General features: G+C 52.4%; 2 protein-coding genes across 10 annotated transcripts; both read left to right on the top strand.

Moving 5' to 3' along the window:
• The first annotated feature begins 123 nt into the window (after nucleotides 1-123).
• Nucleotides 124-15,527, top strand: ARHGAP30 (Rho GTPase activating protein 30). 5 transcript variants are annotated; one of them, XM_033856079.2, is made up of 13 exons: nucleotides 1,057-1,152; nucleotides 2,440-2,589; nucleotides 6,146-6,248; nucleotides 8,019-8,159; nucleotides 9,007-9,089; nucleotides 9,259-9,366; nucleotides 10,085-10,212; nucleotides 10,698-10,869; nucleotides 10,949-11,052; nucleotides 11,131-11,208; nucleotides 11,479-11,880; nucleotides 12,811-13,076; nucleotides 13,169-15,527. In XM_033856079.2, the coding sequence occupies exons 6-13, from the start codon at nucleotides 9,275-9,277 to the stop codon at nucleotides 14,771-14,773; spliced, it is 2,847 nt and encodes a 948-aa protein (XP_033711970.1). In that variant the 5' UTR covers nucleotides 1,057-1,152; nucleotides 2,440-2,589; nucleotides 6,146-6,248; nucleotides 8,019-8,159; nucleotides 9,007-9,089; nucleotides 9,259-9,274; the 3' UTR covers nucleotides 14,774-15,527. The 5 variants fall into 5 exon arrangements, with proteins under 5 accessions (XP_019787929.2, XP_019787942.2, XP_019787935.2 ...); XM_019932370.2 differs by lacking the exon at nucleotides 2,440-2,589 and having other exon boundaries at nucleotides 124-1,152; nucleotides 8,015-8,159; XM_019932383.2 differs by lacking the exon at nucleotides 2,440-2,589 and having other exon boundaries at nucleotides 124-1,152; nucleotides 8,015-8,159; nucleotides 12,811-12,905.
• Nucleotides 15,528-16,461: 934 nt separating this feature from the next.
• On the top strand, nucleotides 16,462-22,338 carry USF1 (upstream transcription factor 1). 5 transcript variants are annotated; one of them, XM_004321815.4, is made up of 11 exons: nucleotides 16,462-16,596; nucleotides 18,689-18,781; nucleotides 19,155-19,204; nucleotides 19,369-19,484; nucleotides 19,743-19,844; nucleotides 20,084-20,279; nucleotides 20,530-20,617; nucleotides 20,754-20,812; nucleotides 20,959-21,053; nucleotides 21,303-21,431; nucleotides 21,591-22,338. In XM_004321815.4, exons 2-11 carry the CDS (start codon nucleotides 18,774-18,776, stop codon nucleotides 21,678-21,680), a joined length of 933 nt encoding a protein of 310 aa, XP_004321863.1. In that variant the 5' UTR covers nucleotides 16,462-16,596; nucleotides 18,689-18,773; the 3' UTR covers nucleotides 21,681-22,338. The 5 variants fall into 5 exon arrangements, with proteins under 5 accessions (XP_004321863.1, XP_073661571.1, XP_073661563.1 ...); XM_073805455.1 differs by lacking the exon at nucleotides 16,462-16,596 and adding an exon at nucleotides 16,629-17,014; XM_033856322.2 differs by lacking the exon at nucleotides 16,462-16,596 and adding an exon at nucleotides 17,070-17,364.
• Nucleotides 22,339-22,397: the final 59 nt, after the last annotated feature.

Raw genomic sequence — 22,397 nt, forward strand, 5'->3', positions numbered from 1 at the left:
TTTCCGGTTCCTGTCTTGCTCCCTGGACTGTGTAAGTCCTGAACCTCAGTGCTCTCTGTCTCTGCACCATCTTCCTTGTGGTCCCAAGTAGGGGAGGAGTTAGTTTGCCTGGAACTAGGGGGGACGGGGGAAAAGAAGCGGCCTCCACAAGACCTTCAGCCGTCTCTGAGAGTCGAGGTCGGACAGTGGAACTATAAGCCCTTCCAGGATAGGCAGTGCCTTAGCTGTCAGTATTTTATATCCTGTATTGTATTGGAGTCTCACTACGACAGGCCTGGAAAGTAGACAACAGTGTAAACTTTTTACAGTCAAAGAACCCAAAATTCAAATGAGTTCCACAGAATGTTAGAGTTGGAAAGATTTAAAGATCATCTAGTCCACTCTCTTCATTTTTTTATATGTGTTGAAACTGAGGCCCAGTAAAGTAATGTGACTTGACTGAGACTACAGGCCGGTCAGGGCCAAAGCCTGGCCGTCCTCCCTCCTGGGTATGCCTTGCACAGCCCTGTGTTGCTCTGCTCCTAGGCAAGTCTCGGGTCTCCACCTCAGACCCCAGAATTCTGGTCTCCGAGGGTGTCAGTCACCTGCTCACACCCCAGGCGCTACCACCCACCCCAGGGCTCTGACATCACCTCCTGTTGACCAATGAGTGGAGGCCCAGCAATGGGTGAGGATGTGAATGTCAGCTACCTCCCCCACCCCAGCTCTGTGGTTGCAAAGATGCTCTAACAGGAAGCGGGTTTAAGGAGCTGCACAGCTTCCTGCCCCCCAGGGCTGAGCAGGGCGAGAAGGGTGAGTGCCAGGCCCGGCCACGAGACACAACTTCTTGCCGGGGTCCTGGCAGCTTCCTCTTCCACAGCCACTTCCGTGTGGCCGGGGCCCCAGAGGCAGGAGCTGCTGCCCGTTGCCCAGGCCACCCTCCACCCCCAGTTCTGAGCCCTGCCCCTCTGGGGCCAGGCCAAGCCCAGAGGCTGGCTTGGGATCCCATGGGGGACTAGTAGGGCAAAGGTCTTAGGGGACAGAGGTGGCTGGGCCAGAGCCCTGGGGCTCCGGCCATGAAGTCTCGGCAGAAAGGGAAGAAGAAGGGCAGCTCGAAGGAGCGGGTGTTTGGGTGCGACCTGCAGGAGCACCTTCAGCACTCAGGCCAGGAGGGTAAGGAGGCCAGCCCGGAGCTGCTGTTGGGCGGAGGGGGAGGCGTGCAGCTTCTCCAGCCTGATCTAGGCTGAGGGTACAGAAGCAGCTTCCAGGAGCTCATGGAGAACGGGCAGTGGCTTGGGGTCACCCCCAGGCAGGGCAGGAAATGTGGCTCAGTGACTGCCTGGGGGTGAAGAGACTGGTGATGAGAATGGGGGCACCGAGGGAGCACTGAGAGGAGAGGAGGGAGAGACTGGAGACCCAGGAGAGGTAGAAGAAGCCGAGGTGAGGAGATGACAGCTGGGGGACAGGAGAGGAAGGCTGAAGGGACAGGGTCAGGAGATGAGTGGCTGAAGGGGCATGGATGGTCCTTAGGTCTCAATGAAAAAAGACAGGAGAAGGGCCCCTGGAGAGCCTGCGGATGGCACATGGGGAGGATGGGTGTTTCCTGGTTGGAGGAGACGAGGTTATGGGGCTCTGATCCCTCTGCAGCCTTGCTGGGCCACAGGTGAAGATGCAGGGTGGGGACGGTCCCCTCCCCCTGTCTCTCTGATTCTCCGGTTTTCCCTGTGCAAAGGAGAAACAGGTTCAAAGTGGAAGGTGAGGGGAGAAGCTGCTAAAATGGGAACACCAGAACAGTAAGAGAGATGGCCTGAGGCCTGGTGTGAAGATGGGGGTAGAGGGTACAAAGGAGGATGGGGGTGAGGACTGTCTGTGGAAAAAATCCTCCCTGAGTTACCTTGGAGGACGCTTGGAAACGAGCAGGACCAGGGACAACATTGGCTCCCCACTGCGCTTGGTGTGCAGTAGACACTCAGAAACATTTCTTGATTTGATTTGGAATTGAACGCAGGTATCCTGACGGCCCAGCCCAGCTTGTTTTTTGGTACTTCGACCTCCTCCCAAAGAAGGGCATGATTTCTCCCCCCCTCCACCCCAATCTGTCATTTCCTCTTTGTTCTCTGCTCTGGGCTGCTGCTCCGTGTGCCTGCAGTGGAGGGAGGGTGATGGTGGTTCCCAGCTCATTTCCTGCTCTTAGCCCCGCCCCTGTGTCCCCAGACACCTCCTTCCCCTTTTCTCCTCCTCCAGAGGCCCCCATCCCACTGGCCTCAGTTAAGGGAAAGCCCAGGCCCCAAGGAAGGGTGTTAAACAGCCGAAGTGGCTTCTCTGTGCCTTTCTTTCTTTTCTAACAGGGCACAGCCCAGCTGCCAGTGTGGGGTTGACTCCTTTACGAGGGATGCCTCTTGAGAATGATGGCTCTTGGGTGAGGGCCACATGATTTAATTGGGGCTGATGTTCTTCCAGTTCTCTGCAAACCCTCAGTTCAGCATCCTCATCCTGGCGCTGTCCTTCCCTGTGGACCCCCTGCCAACCTCCTGTTGAAACACTGAACTCACAGCCAGCCCAGATCCCACTCCTGTATCCCTTCCTGGCCTCTGTCAGCATTCCCGGAAGGTGAGGGGCATGTTCTCTGGAAGGGATAGGCATCTGGTTGCTGGGTCCTGATCCTAGTGAATCCCAGAGAGAGAGAGAGAGAAGCCCCTCCTGCCCTTCACAAGAACCTCACCTGAGTCCAAGGGGGGAGGGGTATCTTGGGCACCAGAGCAGCAGTGGCAGCCTTCTCCCCTTCTCCCAGCTCCTTCCAGCATAGACAGGTAGAAAGTGGAAGGACAGAGAGAGGTCAGTGATGGCTTCTCTCTTTAAGCCAAGATCCAGCAAAAATGAAAGCCCAGGCCAGGACAGCTGTGTTTGTGGTTAACTCATCCTCCCTGATTATCCTGGTTTCCCCCATCCTTGCAGCTTCGCTCCATCTCAGCACCCTCTCTCAGCTCTTTGCCCTAGGTGGGTCTCTTCCTTCCCGAGCCCTTATATCAATTGAGTTCTTCCTTTTTCCTAGTATTTATCTCTTTGAGATCTCGTTCAGGTTTCTGATTCTCCCATTTCCTAAGCTTCAGGCCCTCCTCCCTGACCCACCCTTTGACTCTACCACCCCAACTATGTCTCTAACTTTTATCTTTGACCCCATTTCTCTTATCTCTGTCTCCTTGACTCCTCCATCCCTCTGATCCTCTTATCTCTTCCCCCATCTCCTTGACCCATTTCCTCTATGGCTCTGACTCCTTAGGCTCTCGAATGCCTTCTTTAAAGGTATGCTTTTGGGCTCCCCTGGTGGCACAGTGGTTGAGATTCCACCTGCCGATGCAGGGGACATGGGTTCGTGCCCTGGTCCGGGAAGATCCCACATGCTGCGGAGCGGCTAGGCCCGTGGGCCTGTGCGTCCGGAGCCTGGCAATGGGAGAGGCCACAATAGTGAGAGGCCTGTGTACCGCAAAAAAAAAAAAAAAAAAGGTATGCCTTCTTCAAAGGCCTCCCGTGGAGACTCAAAATCAACAGAGAAGGATGGGATGGAGAAGACCTGGACTGATTGCAGTTACTGTGAAAACAACCTGGGGTTTAGGTGACAGCCGACTATTTATGAGTCAACAGAGTGACGGCCGGAAGAGTTGGGGTAGCATTATTCACCCAAGAGTAGAGAAACAGCTTGAACCAGGAGGGTCTGCCTCATCTCTGCATTCAGTGCTGGGAACCTGAGGTCAGGGGACCCTGGCAAATGGGCAGAGGTCCTGAAGGGATGGATGGTGAACTGTAGAGCCTGGACTAAGGTGAGGCAAGAGAGGTGACTAGGGTGCAAAATGTAAGGAAACTCCCACTCTCAGGGCCAGGCAAGTGAAGCCCTAGGTGATTCTTTCTTAAGGAGGCATTCACTCTCAAGATCGTGCATGTGCACAGTTGACACTTACACAACCCTAAGAGTGAGTGCTTAAATTTTGCAGCCTTGATGCTGTCCTTGTCTCACCCAAATCCTGGCTCTGGGGTGCAGGAGGGTAAAGGGTGTGGACTCCGGGTCACATAAAGAGGGTTTAAAATAGTGTTTGATGGATTTATTGATTTTCTTCAGTCTGTATTTCTAACTTACTTAATTCCACAAAGAGCTTGAGATGGATGACTTCCAAAACCCAAAACTTTACAAAAAGAATAAATGACTGAAGGAATTGAGTTGAAGGGAAAACAGGAGGGGTAAAATCAGTACCTAGAAATGCATTTCAGGTGGTTCTATATGGTTCCAAGATATGGGCTCTGAGCTTCCTGGTAGTTAAAGAGGTAAACGTAATCAGGTATGAAATTCATAAAGCCCATAAGAAAAGAATAGGTGGCTTAGGAGAAGCACAGCTTTTTCTGACACTAACACATGACAGGAATTTCTCTGGTGAGTCTCAGTTAATTGGACTCAATGTTTTGTCTTAGGCAATATTCTCTATTAAAGCTCCAATTCATTGACTAATTCATTGAGTAATTTAATAAACATCTGTTGAGCGCCTGTTCTGTTTCAACACTGTGCTAGACGCTGGGGAGGATGTTACTACTTGTCAGAAGGTATAGATACAAAATACACCAGTCATAACAAAGTACAATAAGTGCTATGGACAGATATAAACAAAGGACCTTGGTAAGTGTAATACGGATGTAAGCAAAGCGTTCAGAATTGGAAGTGATGTCTGAAGTGTGCTTTGAGGAATGCACGGGGGCTCACCAGGCAGACACAGAGAGGAGGGCATTTCCAGGCAAGGGAAAACATGAGTGATAGTACCAAGGCTTGTTCGGGGGTAGGAACGTGCTGGATCATAGGATTTATTGGGGGAGCTGGCTGGAGCTAAGGCTGGAATGGCAGCTGGACCTGGTTTGTGAAAAGTCTCATACAGTATACCAGGTTGAGGAGTTTCTATTTTATTCTGTGTTTGTAAGCTAAGCATTGAAGATCGGGGTGGAGCAGAGTGTGTATGTAGCAAAGGATTTAAAGCATGGAGGTGCTTAAAAAAAAAAAAGTAAAGCATGGAAGTGCTTTAGAGAGGTAACTATGTGGCCTTGTGGAGATGAATTCAACACATGGTTTCTGAGGATTTCCCATGACTGAGACACCATGACAGATAAGGTGAGGAAAGGCAGGATGGGTCACACTTAGATCTTGTCCTTGAGGAGCTTACGGTCTAGTAACTGGGAAGGGCTCCGAAGAAGGGAGAGAGAATACAGCTTTTTGCACTCTTGGGTTTGAATCCTGGCTCTAGCTGGATGATACTGCACACTCATTACTCCTATGATCCTCAGTTTTCATGTCTAATGCATAGTGCTTGGCATATCGGTGCTTCTCTCCTGAATTGACCTGTCTGAAGGTCTGTTGCAACTTCACGTACCTTCCTATGGCAGATCTAAGATCCATGCATTCACTAACCAGAGGAGGTGCTTCACAATAATGCCCATCAGCTCTGTTCCATTTTGGTTGCAAGAGCTAATGTTCCTTTATCTTATGTAGGGTGTTATGTAAACGCACTTTCAAGACCAGTCCTTCACCCTGAGTCCTCTTCCAATCACATTGCTGTCCCTTAAAAATTTCCGTAATAGCAACTAGTAATTACAGAGAGAGAGAATTTCAGGTCAACAAAGGCAGAACTTTCTAACAGGAATGGGCAGTCTGGAGAGGCAGTGAGCTCCCCCTTACTGGGGGAGTTTATGCCGAGACTCTAGGCCCAATGGGCAGAGAGATTGTAACGGGTTGGCAGGCTGGAGCTGATGTCCTGCAAGAATCTTTCTGACAAGTTTTTTTTTTTTTTTTTTTTTGTTGCGGTACGCGGGCCTCTCACTGTTGTGGCCTCTCTCGTTGCGGAGCACAGGCTCCGGGCGTGCAGGCTCAGCGGCCATGGCTCACGGGCCTAGCCACTCCGTGGCGTGTGGGATCTTCCCGGACCGGGGCACGAACCTGTGTCCCCTGCATCGGCAGGCGGACTCTCAACCACTGCGCCACCAGGGAAGCCCCCTGACAAGTTTTTATTCCACGAGCTTTGCCTTCAGTCTCCCCAAGCCCCCTTCCCTGATGCATCCATTTCTCAGACCCCCTGTAGTCTCTGACCTCCCAGACCTTCTGATTTCTCTTTCTCTGCCCCATCTGTGTTCCCAGTGCCCCAGGTGCTAAGGAGCTGTGCAGAGTTTGTGGAGGAGTATGGAGTGGTGGATGGGATCTACCGCCTCTCAGGGGTCTCTTCCAACATCCAGAAGCTCCGGTGAGTCAGGCAGTGAGGGGAGAGCTCTGTGGCCAGGAGGCCAGGAATCACAGGGGTGAGGGGATGTGGGGAGAAGATAGATGATAGATACTGTCCAAGGGAGGAGCTCTAGTCTCCTCGGGAAAGGTTGACACCATGCCCCGCACTCCCCACAGGCTAGCCTGCACACACGCATGTGTGTGCGCACACGAATGTACACACACACACATGCACACACACACACACACCCCTCCCCTCCCACATGCACCCACCCAGCTTTAGAAACAAATTTAGATACAATTCACATGCCATAAAATTCACCATTTAAAAATGTGTAATTCAAAAAAAATGTATAATTCAGTGGTTTTTAGTACATTTACAAGGTTGTGCAACCAGCGCTGTCTAATTCCAGAGCATTTCATCAACCCCAAAAGAAACCCTACACCCATTAGCATCATTCCACATTGCCCTTCTCCCCCAGCCTCTGGCAACCGCTAGTCTACTTTCTGTCTCTATGGAGTTGCCTATTCTGGACATGTCACATAAGTGGAATCATATAATTGTACATTTCTGTGTCTGGCTTTTTTTACTTAGCATGTTTTCAGGGTTCATGCATACTGTTGCATGTACCAGTACTTCACTTCTTTTTAGGGCTGAATAGTATTCCATTGTGTGGCGTTATCACATTTGTTCACCCATTCATCCGTTGACGGCTACTTGCGTTGTTTCCACCTTTCGGCTGTTGTGATTAATGCTGCTATAAACATTTGTGTACAAGTATTTGTGTGGACATATGGTTTCAGTTCTCTTGAGTATATACCTAAGAGTGGAACTTCTGAGTCGTACGGTAACTCTATGTCCAAACTGTTTTCTATAGGAGTTGCATCATTTTACATTCCTACCAGCAATGTGTGAGGGTTCCAATTTCTCCACATCCCAGCCAACGCTTGTTACTGTGTGTCTTTTTGATTATAACCACCCTAATGTGTATGAGGTGATATTTCATCTATATTTGCATTTCCCTGATACCTAATTATGTCGAACACCTTCTGTGTGCTTATTAGCCATTTGTGTATCTTTGGAGAAATGTCTATTCAAATCTTTGCTCATTTAATAATTAGGTTATTTGTGTCTTTTGAGTTGTAAGAGTCCTTTATGTATTCTGGATATCAGATCCTTATTAAATCTATGATTTGCAAATATGTTCTCCCATTCTGTGCGTTGTCTTCATTTCCTGATAGCATCTTTTGGTACACAACAGTTTGTAATTTTGATGTCAAATTTATCTATTTTTTTCTTTGGTTGCGTGTGCTTTTGGTGTCATATCCAAGGAACTGTTGCCTAATGCAAGGTCCTGAAGATTTACACTTATGTTTCCTTCTGAAAGTTACACTCCTCCATCCTTACACATACCCAGAAACACACATTTAGGCTCGTCCCCCCACTTCTACCGACTCCTACATACCCCTACATTGCTACTCACACCGACTCTACATCCTGATATGTACCCCTGTTCATGCATAGACCCATTTACCTATCCACTTACCCATCTCAACATCCACTCTGCACGTTGACAGATACAACGCCTTATACTTGCTGCCTCACGTATATACACGCCCCAACCTCTTCCTTCCAAGATTCATACGTGTTGACCCTCGACCCTGCCTGGAGCTCATCTCTACAGCTCTGCCTAGGTGAGGGTCCCTCAAATCATAGATTTAATGTAGGTGAGGGTCCCTACATTTCCTCAGACTGTCACCACTCCTGACCACTCTGCACCTCCCCAGGCAGGAGTTTGAAGCTGAGCGGAAGCCAGACCTGCGGCGAGATGTTTACCTTCAGGACATTCACTGCGTCTCCTCCCTGTGCAAGGCCTATTTCAGAGAGCTGCCAGACCCCCTGCTCACTTACCGGCTCTATGACAAGTTTGCTGTGAGTTGAGTGACAGCGGGGTGGGGGGAGAAGAGAAGGCTGAGGGTGACCTCTAGGGATCCTGCGTGATAGAGACCACATGAAAATGAAAAGCCCCGTCCCTTACAAATCTCCTAGCTCTGCTACCTCTGCTCTCCCCTGTCCCTCTGCTCTTCATTGTCTCTCCTTTCCCTGCAAACTGCACACCGTGCAGGGTGAGACTGGGGGAGAGTAGAGGTCAGAGAGAGAGCAGAAGCTGGAAATCCCTTGGAAATCACCTAGACCGGAGCTTCCCTACGTTTAAGAGAATGAGAACCCTTTTAGGAAGTCAATTGTTTTTCAAGCGTGCCCTTCCATGAACTGTGATCGTGTGCTGAACATCTTTTGAATAAGAAAATACATGACAAAAGTGCTCTCTTGTATTGAGTAACACTTCTAAGTTAAGTTGCATTTTATTGAGCATGACATCATTTAGAGATCCTGAATACCAGGGCATGACATTCAGCCCATACAGGCCAGAAGGGGTGGGCATGGGCCTTCCTGGACACCTTGAAATCAACTCCGTGGCCCCTGGGGCGCCCACAGGGTGGAACCTGATGTGTTCCAGAACCAGAGCACTACTGATGAGGACGCTAAGGCAGAGAGTGGCTGTGAGTTGCTCAAGGTCACAAAGCTAGTAAGTGGCATAGCCAAGATTCATCTGCAGGTCCTGGGGCACCCAGATTCTACGTCAGTGTGCTTTGAAGATTCAACCTGGGGGATGGAGTGGGGTACAGCACAGGCTGTTTCTGAGAGTTTGGCTCAGAACTCTGGGGAGGAAGCAGGGGCAGCGCTGGGTCAGTGACTCCTGCTCCTTGATTTCAACCAGGAGGCTGTGGCAGTGCAACTGGAACCTGAGCGCTTGGTCAAGATCCTAGAGGTGCTTCGAGAACTCCCTGTCCCAAACTACAGGTGTGTGGGCCTCCTCCCCACCCAGAGTCCCGACTCACCCCGCTCAGCCCAGGCTCTTTGTCCACCTGGGGCCTTGACTGCTCACTTCTCCTCTTGCACCACCCCTCAATCCTGCCTCTGCCTGAGCGCTCCCTTTGTGAGCTCTACCCCACAACGCCCCTTTCTGCAGGACCCTGGAGTTCCTCATGCGGCACCTGGTGCACATGGCCTCATTGAGTGCCCAGACCAACATGCACGCCCGCAACCTGGCCATCGTGTGGGCCCCCAACCTGCTGAGGTGGGTGCATGTGTGGGGATCCTGGCAGAGCCTAGCCCCTGGGAAGCTGCTCGAGGAGGGGGTGTGGCTGTGTGGGTGCACTGGAGAGGGGTCTCACCCAGTGAGAACAGGAAGTTTCAGGATCACATTGAGTGCGATGGAGCTCACCCACGTGAGCCCCTTCTCTGAGCTTGAGTAAAGTCCCTAAGGACAGGGCCTTTGTGTTTTCTTTTTCTTTTTTGTCCACACTGAGGGGCATGCGGGATCTTAGTTCCCTGACCAAAGATCGAACCCGTGCCCCCTGCAGTGGAAGGACAGAGTCCTAACCACTGGCCTGCCAGGGAATTCCCAGACCTTTGTGTTTTCTTACACTGCATCACTTAGCTCAGGGACTGGAGCAGGAAGGGGTTGGGGGGATCATTGTCAAACGTTTGTTGAGCAAATGTCTTGGAGAAGTGGGTTGCACGTCACTCCCTGTGGTGCAAGGCAGACTATGAGAAGTCCTGAGATTCGTTATACACAAGGCGCCCTGCAGAGGAGGTAGAGATTAATCCTGAGGAGGGTGTCCAAGAAGGCTTCCTGGAGGAAGTGGCCATTGGAGACTTGAATCATGCATGTAGATTAAGAGGTGGAGATGGGGTTAATGGCATTCAGGGGAAAGGGTGTAAGCTCTTTTTAGGGAGAATGCGAATGGGGAAGTGTGGTGGGGCTGGGGGAGAATAACTCCACACCTCCACAGGTCTAAGGACATAGAGGCCTCAGGCTTCAATGGGACAGCAGCCTTCATGGAGGTGCGGGTGCAGTCCATTGTCGTCGAGTTCATCCTCACACATGTGGACCAGCTCTTTGAGGGTGCTGCTCTCTCTGGTCAGTGCCCTTCCAACTCACCAAATCACCATTCTCTGTCTGGGAGTCATGTCAGAGTTATAGAGAGCCTCCAAGATCATCTAGTTCAGTTTCCCTGCTTCGTGGATGACAGAACTGAGTCTCATAAAGTATTGTTGCTTATGGTCATGTGGAGAAGACCCTGCAGAGAGAATGGTGCCGTCAGGACTTGAGTAGGCCTCTTCTGCTCTCCGTCCAGGGCATAACTTGGCCTCTTAATCACCATCCATCCTGGTTCTCGAGGCTAGTGAAGGATCATTCCCACCCCCGGCCCACTGGGCCAATGTCCTGGGATCTCCTGGCCCCCTTTGTCCCTGAGGACTCCCTCTTGAGGAGCTAGACACAGAGGGTCTGCCTCCAGGTATATCCCTAGCATGGTAGTTGGTGAGTGGGAGGGTGCAGTGAGGAGCTCCGTACCCAAAGCCCTCTCTCTGTTCCTGGCTGGCCAATTCCTCTTCTTTTCCTAGGTGGTGAGGTGGAAAGTGGATGGCGATCACTTCCAGGGGTCCGGGTGTCAGGCAGCCCCGAGGACCTTATGCCCCGATCCCTGCCCTACCACCTGCCTAGCGTCCTGCAGTCTGGTGATGGACCCCCACAGATGCGGCCTTATCACACTATCATAGAGATTGCAGAGCACAAGTAAGGCCTTCTTCCTGGGCCCTCCTCCCCTGCACTGGCCACCAGGCTCCAACTGCAGTGATTTCTCCATCCCCTCCAGGAGGAAGGGGTCTTTGAAAGTCAGGAAGTGGAGATCTATCTTCAATCTGGGTCGCTCTGGCCATGAGACCAAGCGTAAACTTCCACGGGGAGCTGAGGACAGGGGTAAGTCTGGGGAGATGTAGCGGGAGCTCTGCTGAGGGTGTGCCAGGCCCTGGCTCTACGCACATCCCTGTCTTGCAGAGGACAAATCCGATAAGGTGACTCTGCGGCCAGCCAAGAGCATGGACTCACTGAGTGCTGTGGCTGGGGTCAGTGATGGTGAGTATAGGTGTGCACTCTTGTGTGTGTGTCAGGGTGGGGCGAGGGTAGTGATGGCTAGTGACTGTACCTCCAGGAGGGAAGGGGGTTCCTAAGTAGGTGTTGGTGGGGTGACGTCTGACCTGCTGACTGTAAGGTTCGCAGTAGCGGCTAAGGGAAGATGGGCCTGGTGTATTCCAGGCTAGAGAAAACAGGGGGCACTCTCTGGAGCCTTTCTGAGGTGTCCAGGCCCCTTGCAGAGGCTGTTGCCTACCTCTCTCTCCTCCACAGAGCCAGAGGGGCTGGTGGGACGCAGCAGTCCTCGGCCATGCCCACTGTTGCTGGCGAGCTTGGAGAATGATTCTGTGGAAGCAGCAGAGGGTGAACAGGAGCCCGAGGCAGAAGCACTGGCTGGCACGAGCTCTGAGCCCGGCACACCACGACCTGGGCGGTCAGCAATCCGTGCTGGGGGCAGCAGCCATGCAGAGCGCCGTGCTGGCGTCCACATCTCAGAGCCCTACGATGTCAACCTCCCACCACACATCAGTTCTATGCTCAACATATCCCCGAACATCATCTCTAACGTCTCCTTGGCCGGGTTTGCCCGTGGTCTTGAGTACCCGACCCTTCAGCCCCGGCCAAGCCCTGCCTCTGGCCCTGGCTCTGGCCCTGGCCTTGGCCCTGGTCCCCCAGGTGAGGATTCGAGGATTTCCCGGGGCTGGGAGAGGGGACTAGAACTCTAGGCTGAGGCTCCGATGCTGGGGATCTGCTCTGGGCTTTGGCAGGTTATCTTTAGCTGCCTCCCCGGATTCAAGACGGGGGGAATCCAGTAATATTATCAGGTTGTGTGAAATTCTTGCAGAGAGGATCTCTGGCAGCCTTAGATCACTGATATACCCAAGAATGGGGATCTGTGTCATATATATACAGCAGGGATTACTAAGTACAAAGTGGGACTATATCATAGATGATGGTAATAATAATAATATTAATACTAATAGCTAACATTTGTCGAGAGTTTATGATGTGCTTTGTTAAGGACTTTGAAGGCATTAGCTCATTTCATTTTCTCATAATGTTGACACAGGTATTGTTTTTATCCTTATATTACAGCAGTGGAACCTGAGACTTAGGTTAAGCAATTTGGTAGGAGGTGGCAGAGCTGGGATTTGATCTTTGCTCTGACTCCAGTTCCTGAAGTGTCAATAATGAGAAGTACTGAGGCAGCACTAGGTACTGGGTAAGGATAAGGGCTACAGAGTTAAGTAGTCTTGGATTCAAATTCTGGCTGTGCCACTCGTTGTTTGTGTGACCGTGGACAAATCTCTCTGAGTCTCACTTTCCTCATATATAAAATGGGGATAAATACCCTACATTATAGGGTTGTTTTATGGAGAAAATAAGATAATGCATTATAAAATGTATAGCACAGTGCTTGGCACCCGGTAGGAGCTCAATAAAGGTGGCTCTAAGCCAATGGTTAGGAATATTGGTCTGAGAGGATCGGCCACATGGAGGATCTATGCTGGGAATGTTGGGCCCATACTGTAGGAAGACTCACATTGGAAACGGTCAGGGCTGGTCTTGACCTTTGTATTCCTGGGACTACCTTTCTCCCAACAGACGAGAAGTTGGAGGCAAGTCCAGCCCCAGGTCCCCTGGCTGACTCAGGCCCAGCGGACATGACCCCTGCCCTGGAGGACTGCCTGTCCCAGGAGGTGCAGGATTCCTTCTCCTTCCTAGAGGACTCAAGCAGCTCAGAGCCCGAGTGGGTGGGGGTGGTGGATGGGGAGGTGGCCAAGGCAGGACCAGCAGGAGCAGCCTTCTCCCCTGGGGAGGACGACCCTGGGATGGGCTACCTGGAGGAGCTCCTGGGAGTTGGGCCTCAGGTAAGGAGGCGCTGTGCTGGGTTTGGGGGTGCTAAGGAATCCAGAGGGTGGACAGGGCCACCTGGTCCTGAGCCACGATGCTGTGCTTACAGGTGGAGGAGTTCTCTGTGGAGCCACCCCTGGATGACCTGTCTCTGGATGAGGCTCAGTTTGTCCTGGCCCCCAGCTGCTGTTCCCTGGACTCTCCTGGCTCCGGGCCTGAAGCAGAGGAGGAAAGTGGGGAGGAAGTCTTCCTGAGTGCCTATGATGACCTAAGTCCCCTTCTGGGGCCCAAACTCCCAACCTGGGAGGGTTCAGGCAGTCTAGAGGAAAAGGGAACAGGGTCTGGAAGACAGGAGGCTCCAGGACAGGCAGAGGGAGAACAGGTATTCTGGGAAGTTGAGGAGGGCAAGGAGGCTGAGCCTGGAATTAGACGGGACATCAGGGAGGAGGCTGAGGGGAGTCCAGAGAGTGGAGTGGAGGGTGGAGAGGCCAGTGAGGAAGGAGTGGAGGCTGAGGGAAGCCAAAAGGTGATTGACAGTTTGAGCGAAAGATGTGGGGAAGAGAGAGAGGAGACAGAGGCCAAGGGAGAGGAGTCCAAAGGTCAGCAGGAGGATGAGAGTACAGAGGAAGCTAAGGGTGTGGAGGAAACAGGAGGGGAGCAGGGGAAGGAAAGAAAGACCGAGCGAGAAGAAGAGGAGGAAGGAGATGAAGCCCAGGGAGAAGCCGGGAGGGACCCAGAGGATGGGGCCCAGGAAAACCAAATTGCTGAAGAGAGCTGGGAAGTTGTACACAAACAAGAGGCTGAAGGAGGCAGAGAAGATGAGGTCAAAGGGCAGAGGGGGGATGAGAACCAAGAGGCAAGAGAAGACCAAGGAGATGGTGAAGATAGCAGAATCCCAGAAGCAGCAGCTGAAGGAGGAGCAGGGAAGGTCAGCAAGGAACGGGAGTGTGGAGACGGAGAAGATGAGGGAGACCAGAGGGCTGGAGGTGACCATGTAGAAGAGGGCTCCCTCCCTGAAATGCCACACGTAGAGTCCCTGGAGGTTGACAGTGCCAAGGAGGGCAACGCCCAGCCCTCTGAGACAGAACACGCAGCCCCACAGCCACCCCGGCCAGAGGAGATGGATCCGGAGGGGCAGCCCAGTCCCCTTGGCTCAGCTGGTGGTGTGAGCATGCGCCTGGCTTCCACCCTGGTTCAGGTCCAACAGGTCCGCTCTGTGCCTGTGGTGCCCCCCAAACCACAGTTTGCCAAGATGCCCAGTGCAATGTGTGGCAAGATCCATGTGGCACCAGCAAACCCATGCCCAAGGCCTGGCCGGCTTGATGGAACTCCTGGGGAACGGGCCTGGGGGTCCCGAGCCTCCCGCTCCTCTTGGAGGAATGGGGGCAGTCTTTCCTTTGATGCTGCTGTGGCCCTGGCCCGGGACCGCCAGAGGACTGAAGCTCAGGCAGTTCGGCGGACCCAGACCTGTACTGGGGCTGGGGACTACAGCCTCATCCCCAAAACCTCCCCCTATAGCATGATCTCTGCCTATTGTCCTCGGCCCCTTAGCTGCCTGGAGCTCCCAGCTGAAGGCACAGAAGGGTCTGGACCCCGGAGTCGGTTTAGTCTGCCCCCGAGAGAACCCCAGCTCCCTGACCCCGTTGAGTCGCCCCAGCGCCGATCGTATGCATTTGAAACACAGGCTAACTCTGGGAAAGGTGAGGGACTGTGATTCGGACCAGAGCACAGGGCACAGGGGACAGTAGCTGTCTCCAGGGTCTCTCTGCTGTCTCTTCGGCAGCCTGAGTAGCTTTAGTGCCCAACTTTATAGGTTTTGGCCCTCCAGCTTCTCTTTATGACTGTGGAAGGCACGTCTTGGTCCGTTTACCTGAGGTTGTCTCAGACACAAAGCACTTATCCCTTACAAGATTCCAGAGAAAGTCACCGAGATCCGGTTCCCAGAGAGTGGGGTCACTGGCCAAAGGGAACAAAGAGTAGGCGGCAAACTTAACGATTTCTCAATGTGAAGAATGAAGGCAGAACTCCAGCCAAGTTCCGGCCCTCTTAGGCAATGAACTTCTCTTCATGGAAGTCCAGAGTACAGCCAGGGGTCAGGGCCAGATCAGAGCCTATTACATACAAACACTTTTAGAGTTACCCATCCTTGTTCTACTCTTGGGCCCTGGGACACCTCTTGCTCCTCTTAACTCCAGATTAGGAGGAAAATGTGCAGGAAACTTTGAATGCGGAGTATTTGTTGGAGGGACTGGCTCCCTTCCCAGCTCCCCCACCCTCTGCCTCCCTGCATCTCAAGGAAGAGAGGTCTTGTATAGATCTCTCTGGCCTCTCCTTTCTGCTTTGGAATAACTTCCTATTTTAGGGAAGGGGAATGGCGTCACTCAGGCCCTGGGACTGCTCCCGACAGGCTGGGGCCACACGTCCCAAGGGGCAATGTCTCAGAATAAACGTTGTATTTTTACACATAAGTAGTGTGATGTCTCATTATTCTTATTAAAGTCTTGAGTGATACGTTTGGCCAAACGTTGTGTTTTTCTGTTTTTATTGTTCGGGCGCTCTTCGTCAGTTGTTGTCGTGAAGACCTGTAGCTAGAAACTAGAGCTGGGTTCATGGTGGTCAGGAAATGGGGAAGAGAAACTTATATTTACATAATGCTCATTATATGCCAGTAAAGGCTAGGTATTCTATGTGCACAGAATCTATGCTCTTGATTTTATTTGGTCCACCTAATAATTCTGTAAGGTTGGTATTTGTAATCTCCATTTACAGATGAGGAAACCAATGTTAAGTCAAACGCTGCCAAAAGTCTCAGAACTAAGAAGTGGCAGAGGTTAGATTTGAGACCCGAGTTTGTCTGGCTCCAGGGTGTGAACTCTTCCTATCACACCACACTACTCCAAATCCATTAAGGGTAGGTCTTGACTGAAACGAATGGGAATCAAGATACCTCTCACAGAAACTCTGAGCCTCACAAAAACCATAAGCCTTGGGGGGTCTTTGGGTGACCGCTAACGCTAATACAAATTCTATGTATGCCCAGATATGTCCTAATCTCCAATACAGAGTTTCTCCAATAGAAAACTTAAAAAAGATGTCCTTTGTTAAAGATGGCGCCTCCATCCGACGTCCCTCTCTTGATCTAAGCTGGCCTCTCTCACTCCCTTCTCCTGGAACTAAAAAGGCACTGTCCAGCACAAAAATGGTAGCACCAAGTTAGTCGTCCTTCTCCCGTTCTTGGACTAGGACGAAAGCGACTACGACTTCAGAGCCATTCTCCCGAGATCCCTGAGCATTGCTTCTTCCCCGCCCCAGCAACACCCACAACACGACCCCATCCCAGCCCTCATCAAGATGGAGCGAACGGAAGTGGGGCGATCAGAGGCTGAGTAGGCTGGGCGGGTCCAGAGACACACTTCCGCCCCTCACCAACATGGGCGCGGGCCGGCAGTGCGCATGATCAGCTGTCTTTGGAGATACCCTAGTCCGGAGAGGGAGAGCACGGTTGGGGGAGATCGGCGGCTGAAGCTGCCTTGGCCGGTGAGTGCAGGACACGGCGGGAGTCTGGAGACTGGGTGCGCCGGCGAGGCAGAGCAGCCTCGATTTTGTTTCCGTTTTTTAGGTTCAGGAACTCCTGGGGCGGAAGCCTTTGTTTTGAGGGAGGGGGCCGTGCCTGTTTCGTTATCTCCCCTTTTTGTGGGCCGAACTCACTCCCCGCCCCCGGGCGCACAAGTCCCCGCCCTCCCGCGCTGCTATCCGCGAGCCGATGGGCCGGACACTGCGGGACCCGCTGAGCTCCCAGTGTCCTTTCCTACCTCTGCGGATCAGCGGAGGCTGGGGGTGAGCCCGGCCGGGCTGGCCAGGTCACCGCGCGGGCTCCTGGTCGCGCGCCTGGCCGGCGCTCAGCTGCTGAGCGCCTACTGGTTGGTGGGCCTGCAGGGAGACGCCGCATTCTCAGGCAAGGTCTAGGCGCCTGACTTCTTTGCGAACTTGATTCTTTTTTCCCTTTGTGTCGAGACTTAGGGCTCTTGCAGGGCCCTCGTTCCCTGAGCGTGCACGCCACAACATCCTAGCCCGCTTTCCGTGTCGCATACCCCTAATGCTCAGGAAATGCTTCCCGATGTCCAAATAAGATTTGAATAAGTAGCCTGATCCCGTTGCTGGGTGTCCTCAGAGGCTGCCTCTGTCTGACAGCTGTGGGCCATAGAGACGCCTCCTGTGCCCTGGCCTCTGTTTCATTGCTTCCTTCTGCTGTCAGCGCTGCAAGCCTCAGAGGGGCACTTCCTCCGCAGGTTTGAGGCTGGAGAGGTAGGTGGTCTCGAAACTCTGGTGCTACTTCTCCCTTAGGGACTGGGATCTTCTTGCAGCGCTACTTCCTCCGGACAGTTTCACTTTCAGTTCCTTTTTTTTTTTTTGGTTAACACTGGATACAAGCTTTCCATGGCTAATTCGCTGAAGATAAAGGTCTGGGGGACCTTATGGGTAGAGAACTTACAAAAGTCTTACCCCTTTCCTGTCGGGATTATTTTATTGCTTTGTACAATGTAGCTGTTTTTTTCCTGGAGGCATCTGTCTGCTCAGCCCTTTGTTTTTCCTGCCCGCCTCCCCAGTCCGCGCCCCCCCCCTCCCGCCCCACGGGTGTCAACGGTCGTAAGGCAGGCACCTCGTAGATGGATTCCTCCCCCATTGTCTCGTCTCTTTCCGAACCCCGAACCTGGAGTTTCGCCCCTTTTTGCTGAGGCTCGGTTGATTTGGAGTTGTCATGGCAACATTTTAGCAACTGTGTTGCTCTACAGGAAGCCTTGGTGAATAAAATTGTAGCAGCTTGAAGATGATACACTTGGGCTTTAGGGTCTTTAATGAATGACATAAAGCTGGACTCCCCAAAACAAGAGCCCTGTCAGTAGAAAGGGGCCCGAGGGCCAAGTCTGGTCTTTATGGTTCCGGAGGTTTTTCCAATGGGTTTCAGGTTTCCCTTTCCTAGATTTGAGGACGGGAATTTTTCGGCGTACAGTATGTGCCTGAGAGGCTGGAAGAAGCGTCAGCATCCATGGCCCTGTTTTTTTTTTTTTTTCTTTTCTGGCGGTACACGGGCCTCTCACTGTTGTGGCCTCTCCCGTTGCGGACCACAGGCTCCGGACGCGCAGGCCCAGCGGCCATGGCTCACGGGCCCAGCCGCTCCGCGGCATGTGGGATCCTCCCGGACCGGGGCACGAACCCGTGTCCCCTGCATGGGCAGGCGGACTCTCAACCACTGCGCCACCAGGGAAGCCCGGCCCTGTGTTTTTTGATAGCTGTGGTCTAAACATGGCCCTTCCTAATCCTCATGTCATGGCAGATCGTAATAGCTTTAATAATAATCCATCCAGAAATACGTTGTTTCTCAGTCTTGCAGTATAATTATTCCCTCTCCATCAGGAGATGGAGTGATAATTGGAGAGACGCGGAGCACTATTTGTAGAGTTGCTTTTTCAATCACTGTAGCCAGCCCTCAGTATCAGAATGGAGAAAGCTGATTGTCGCCTGCAGATGACTGGTTTATGTTCCTGGATGTGTCTTCAGGGAGCCTAGGTTCTAGAAACAGGGGAGCTTTCAGTTTCCTAGACTCACTAGACTCCCTGATTCCTACCAGGACTTAGCACTCAGGCCTGTGAGGCAGGAGATACGAAGACTTCCAAAGAAGGACCAATTCCTCGGATGTGCCCCCTCACAGAGAGATGAAGGGGTGAGTGAAGAAGAGGTAGGGTCTGGGATGGGAGATGGGAGGCCTGGGAGAACGCAAAATGGCTAAGAGCACTGGCTCTGGAGTCGGGCAGACCTAGATTTAGGTCCCAGCTACATCACCCTGCTGTGTGATCTGGTTTCCAGTTTATAAAATGCAAGTAATGCTACCTACTCATAGTGCTGTTCTTAGTATTGAGTAAGATATTGCCTGTTAAGTGCTTAGCTCAGTGCTAAGTAAATACTAGCTCTTGTTATTCTAACCTAACCTAGCACCTGTTGGGAATGCCAATGAGTTTGGGAGCCATATGTTACTGGGCCAGTGAGCTTTTAATTCACTTCTTCCCTTATTCTTCCTCTTGTCCCTTCACAAACAGGCAGCAGAAAACAGCTGAAACGGAAGAGGGGACAGTGCAGATTCAGGAAGGTGAGTGGGAGAAACGGAACTGAGCTGAGACCAAGAGCCCATCGTGGCCTCTCCCCCTACCCCATGGGCCTATCACCTGTGCAAGCTACTTCTTTTAAATGACATGCAAGTGCAACAGAGGGAGAAAAGCAGTAACTCACAGACTTGTCCTTTTCCTAATTCAGGTGCAGTGGCAACTGGGGAGGACCCAACCAGTGTGGCTATCGCCAGCATCCAGTCAGCTGCCACTTTCCCTGACCCCAACGTCAAGTACGTCTTCCGAACTGAAAATGGGGGCCAGGTAAGGGAGGGGGCCAGGTGGCTGCAGGTGTTACCTGGGGTTGGGATTGAGGGAGGTAATTGAACCTGTCATGGGTAGAACCTGGTTTGGAGGATGAGGTGAAGATGTGGACTGTTTGGGGGGAAGGGGATGGGGGTCTCTGAAGGATTCTTGTTTGGGGGCCCTAACCAAGAGAAGCTTTATGAGGGATGCTGGAATCCCTAGCACTTACTCTCTTGTTCCCTCTTCCCCTCCTTCCCCTTTCCTCCCTGCCTCTAGGTGATGTACAGGGTGATCCAGGTGTCTGAGGGGCAGCTGGATGGCCAGACTGAGGGGACTGGCGCCATCAGTGGCTACCCTGCCACTCAATCCATGACCCAGGTACAGGGGTATGGGCTGCAGAGGGGACTAGAGCTCTGAGTAGTAACATGAAGAAGGGAACCAATAGGATAGGTGTGGCTAGGGATAGGGAAGCATCTAGGGCTGCCTTGACCCAAAGCACTAGACTCTCCCTTTCTGGATGTTTCTCCCTCCCTCCTCCCAAGGGATAGAAGCTGCAGAGTAGCTCATGGGAAGTATTTAACTGTCACTTGTCTCTGTTCTCTTGCTCCCCTTCCCAGGCTGTGATCCAGGGTGCGTTCACGAGTGATGATGCAGTTGACACAGAGGGGACAGCTGCTGAGACGCACTATACTTACTTCCCCAGCACTGCAGTGGGAGATGGGGCAGGGGGTACCACATCGGGGAGTACAGCAGCTGTTGTTACCACCCAGGGCTCAGAGGCACTACTGGGGCAGGCGACCCCTCCTGGCACTGGTGAGATATTATGTGAGGATGCTGGCTGGAGGGGCTAGGATAGGCTGTGGGACATGGCTGGTGGGCAGTGGGCCTTTACTCGTGATCCCTTAAGTGATCACAAAGACGTGGGCAGGCAGTGAGTCTGGGGCTGCCCTTCCAGCAGGAGGCAGTATGTCCTTTTTAGAGGAGGGTCCCAAGGCCTTGGCCTTAGCGCTTGGTGAGGTTCCTAGGCCTATGTCCTGACAGAACCTACCGTGCATCTTCATAGGTCAGTTCTTTGTGATGATGTCACCACAAGAAGTGTTGCAAGGAGGAAGCCAGCGCTCTATTGCCCCCAGGACCCACCCTTATTCCCCGTGAGTAACCCGGTTTCTTTTCAGTTACCAGAAATGGTCTTGATTCCTTCCAGATTTGGTGTAATTCCTCACCCCAAACTCCAATCTCATTTTTTGACCCTCCCTTCACTCTGGCCACTCTGGGCTCTGTTGCTAGGAAGTCAGAAGCTCCCCGGACAACTCGGGATGAGAAACGCAGGGCTCAGCATAATGAAGGTAGGTATGATCTGCATCTGAAGCTTGGAGCTCTCTGGTGGGATTGGGGGATAGCTGTGATGTTGAGGGGAGAGGTTAGGTAATTTTACCCTGGGGCCTTTGGTGAGTTCTCCCTGAGTCACCTTGTCCTCTACTTTGCCCCACAGTGGAGCGCCGCCGCCGAGACAAGATTAACAACTGGATTGTACAGCTGTCCAAGATCATCCCAGACTGCTCCATGGAGAGCACCAAGTCTGGCCAGGTCATGGAAAGACCCTGGTAGTGGGCAAGATGCCTGAATTCTGTCTCCTGGTATTGTTTCCAGAAATGGTAGAGAGTGGGCACACATGGCAGTAGTCTTTTCCTATCTCTCTCTGAAGTTCCTGAATCCCTGGGAGATGTTATTTCACCATCCTTAAGGGAAAATGAGGTCCAAAATGTAAACATGCTTTTGGAAAGCAAGCCAGGTATCTTATGTCCTAGTCCTCATTTTGTTGGCTTTTTCTTACAGAGTAAAGGTGGAATTCTATCCAAAGCCTGTGATTATATCCAGGAACTTCGGCAGAGTAACCACAGGTTGTCTGAAGAACTGCAGGGGCTTGACCAGCTGCAGTTGGACAATGATGTGCTTCGACAGCAGGTCAGACCCCCGCACCCTCAGTATAGCTGTCCTCAGCCTCCCTAACCACTAACCCAGCTTGGGCCTCCTCCTCCTCACTGGTGCGTGTCCCGGTAAGTTCAGGGACTTGGCTGTGCCAACTTTTCTACCTATTTCCTTACTGCCTCCTTCCCGTGGTAGGTGGAAGATCTTAAAAACAAGAATCTGCTGCTACGAGCTCAGTTGAGGCACCACGGAGTCGAGGTCGTCATCAAGAGTGACAGCAACTAATTCTGGGGATCCAGAGGCTTTGGGCCCTACAGCCCCAGATAGCCCAGGAGCAACAGGCTAACCCCGTGCCCTTTCCTTCACTGCCCACTTCTGGCATGGGACTGGGGGGAGTTCAGAAGGCGTGTCTTTGAACTGAGGCCCTGTGATATAGCAGCCTGCAGTGGTGTGAAACACACACGTGGATGTGTACTGACCTCCTCGCCCAACCCCACCGTGCAGCCCCTGGGCCCTTGTGCTCCTCTTGCACAATGCATGTGCTGTCTCCATGCTGGACACTGGACACACTGAACTGGGGGGCTTGCCCTGTGCTTGCTTAGAGTGCCAGCAGAGGGTCTGCTGACAAGCAAAGCTCTGGCTTGCCCCAGGACACTGGCGCTTCCACTGGTTCTTCCTTTCCCTGGAGCTCAGATGTGCACCTGAGGACTCTGGGGAACAGGCTTCAGCAAGAAGTGGGGATAGGATGCTTAGCAGTGGCTGCTGCCCCAGGAAGAGGAGATTGGCCGGCAAGCAGCTAAGGCCTATGCAGAAGTCTCTGAAGCCAGGGAGAACAACAGGCAGGGCCCACTGGGGGCCTTACCCCCTTGTGGGGACTTTTTTTTCCCCCCCCCTTTTCTTTCTTTCCTTTTTTTTTTTTAAGATAAAATATTAAGAGCCACAACTTTCTCCGTTTTTTCTCCTTTTGCGGGCCCCAGGGCGGGAGGGCGGGGGCACATTGTG

Source organism: Tursiops truncatus, chromosome 1 (genome assembly GCF_011762595.2).
Source record: "Tursiops truncatus isolate mTurTru1 chromosome 1, mTurTru1.mat.Y, whole genome shotgun sequence".
NCBI classification, from domain to species: domain Eukaryota; kingdom Metazoa; phylum Chordata; class Mammalia; order Artiodactyla; family Delphinidae; genus Tursiops; species Tursiops truncatus.

Excerpts from the sequence above, each read along its gene's own strand:
- ARHGAP30 (XM_019932370.2), top strand. The coding sequence starts at position 1,056 with ATGAAGTCTCGGCAGAAAGGGAAGAAGAAGGGCAGCTCGAAGGAGCGG. Across the intron at positions 1,153-6,145 it reads TCAGCACTCAGGCCAGGAGG|TGCCCCAGGTGCTAAGGAGC; the intron begins GTAAGGAGGCCA and ends CTGTGTTCCCAG. Across the intron at positions 8,160-9,006 it reads GGCTCTATGACAAGTTTGCT|GAGGCTGTGGCAGTGCAACT; the intron begins GTGAGTTGAGTG and ends GATTTCAACCAG.
- USF1 (XM_004321815.4), top strand. Across the intron at positions 21,054-21,302 it reads AGAGCACCAAGTCTGGCCAG|AGTAAAGGTGGAATTCTATC; the intron begins GTCATGGAAAGA and ends TTTTTCTTACAG. Across the intron at positions 21,432-21,590 it reads ATGATGTGCTTCGACAGCAG|GTGGAAGATCTTAAAAACAA; the intron begins GTCAGACCCCCG and ends TTCCCGTGGTAG.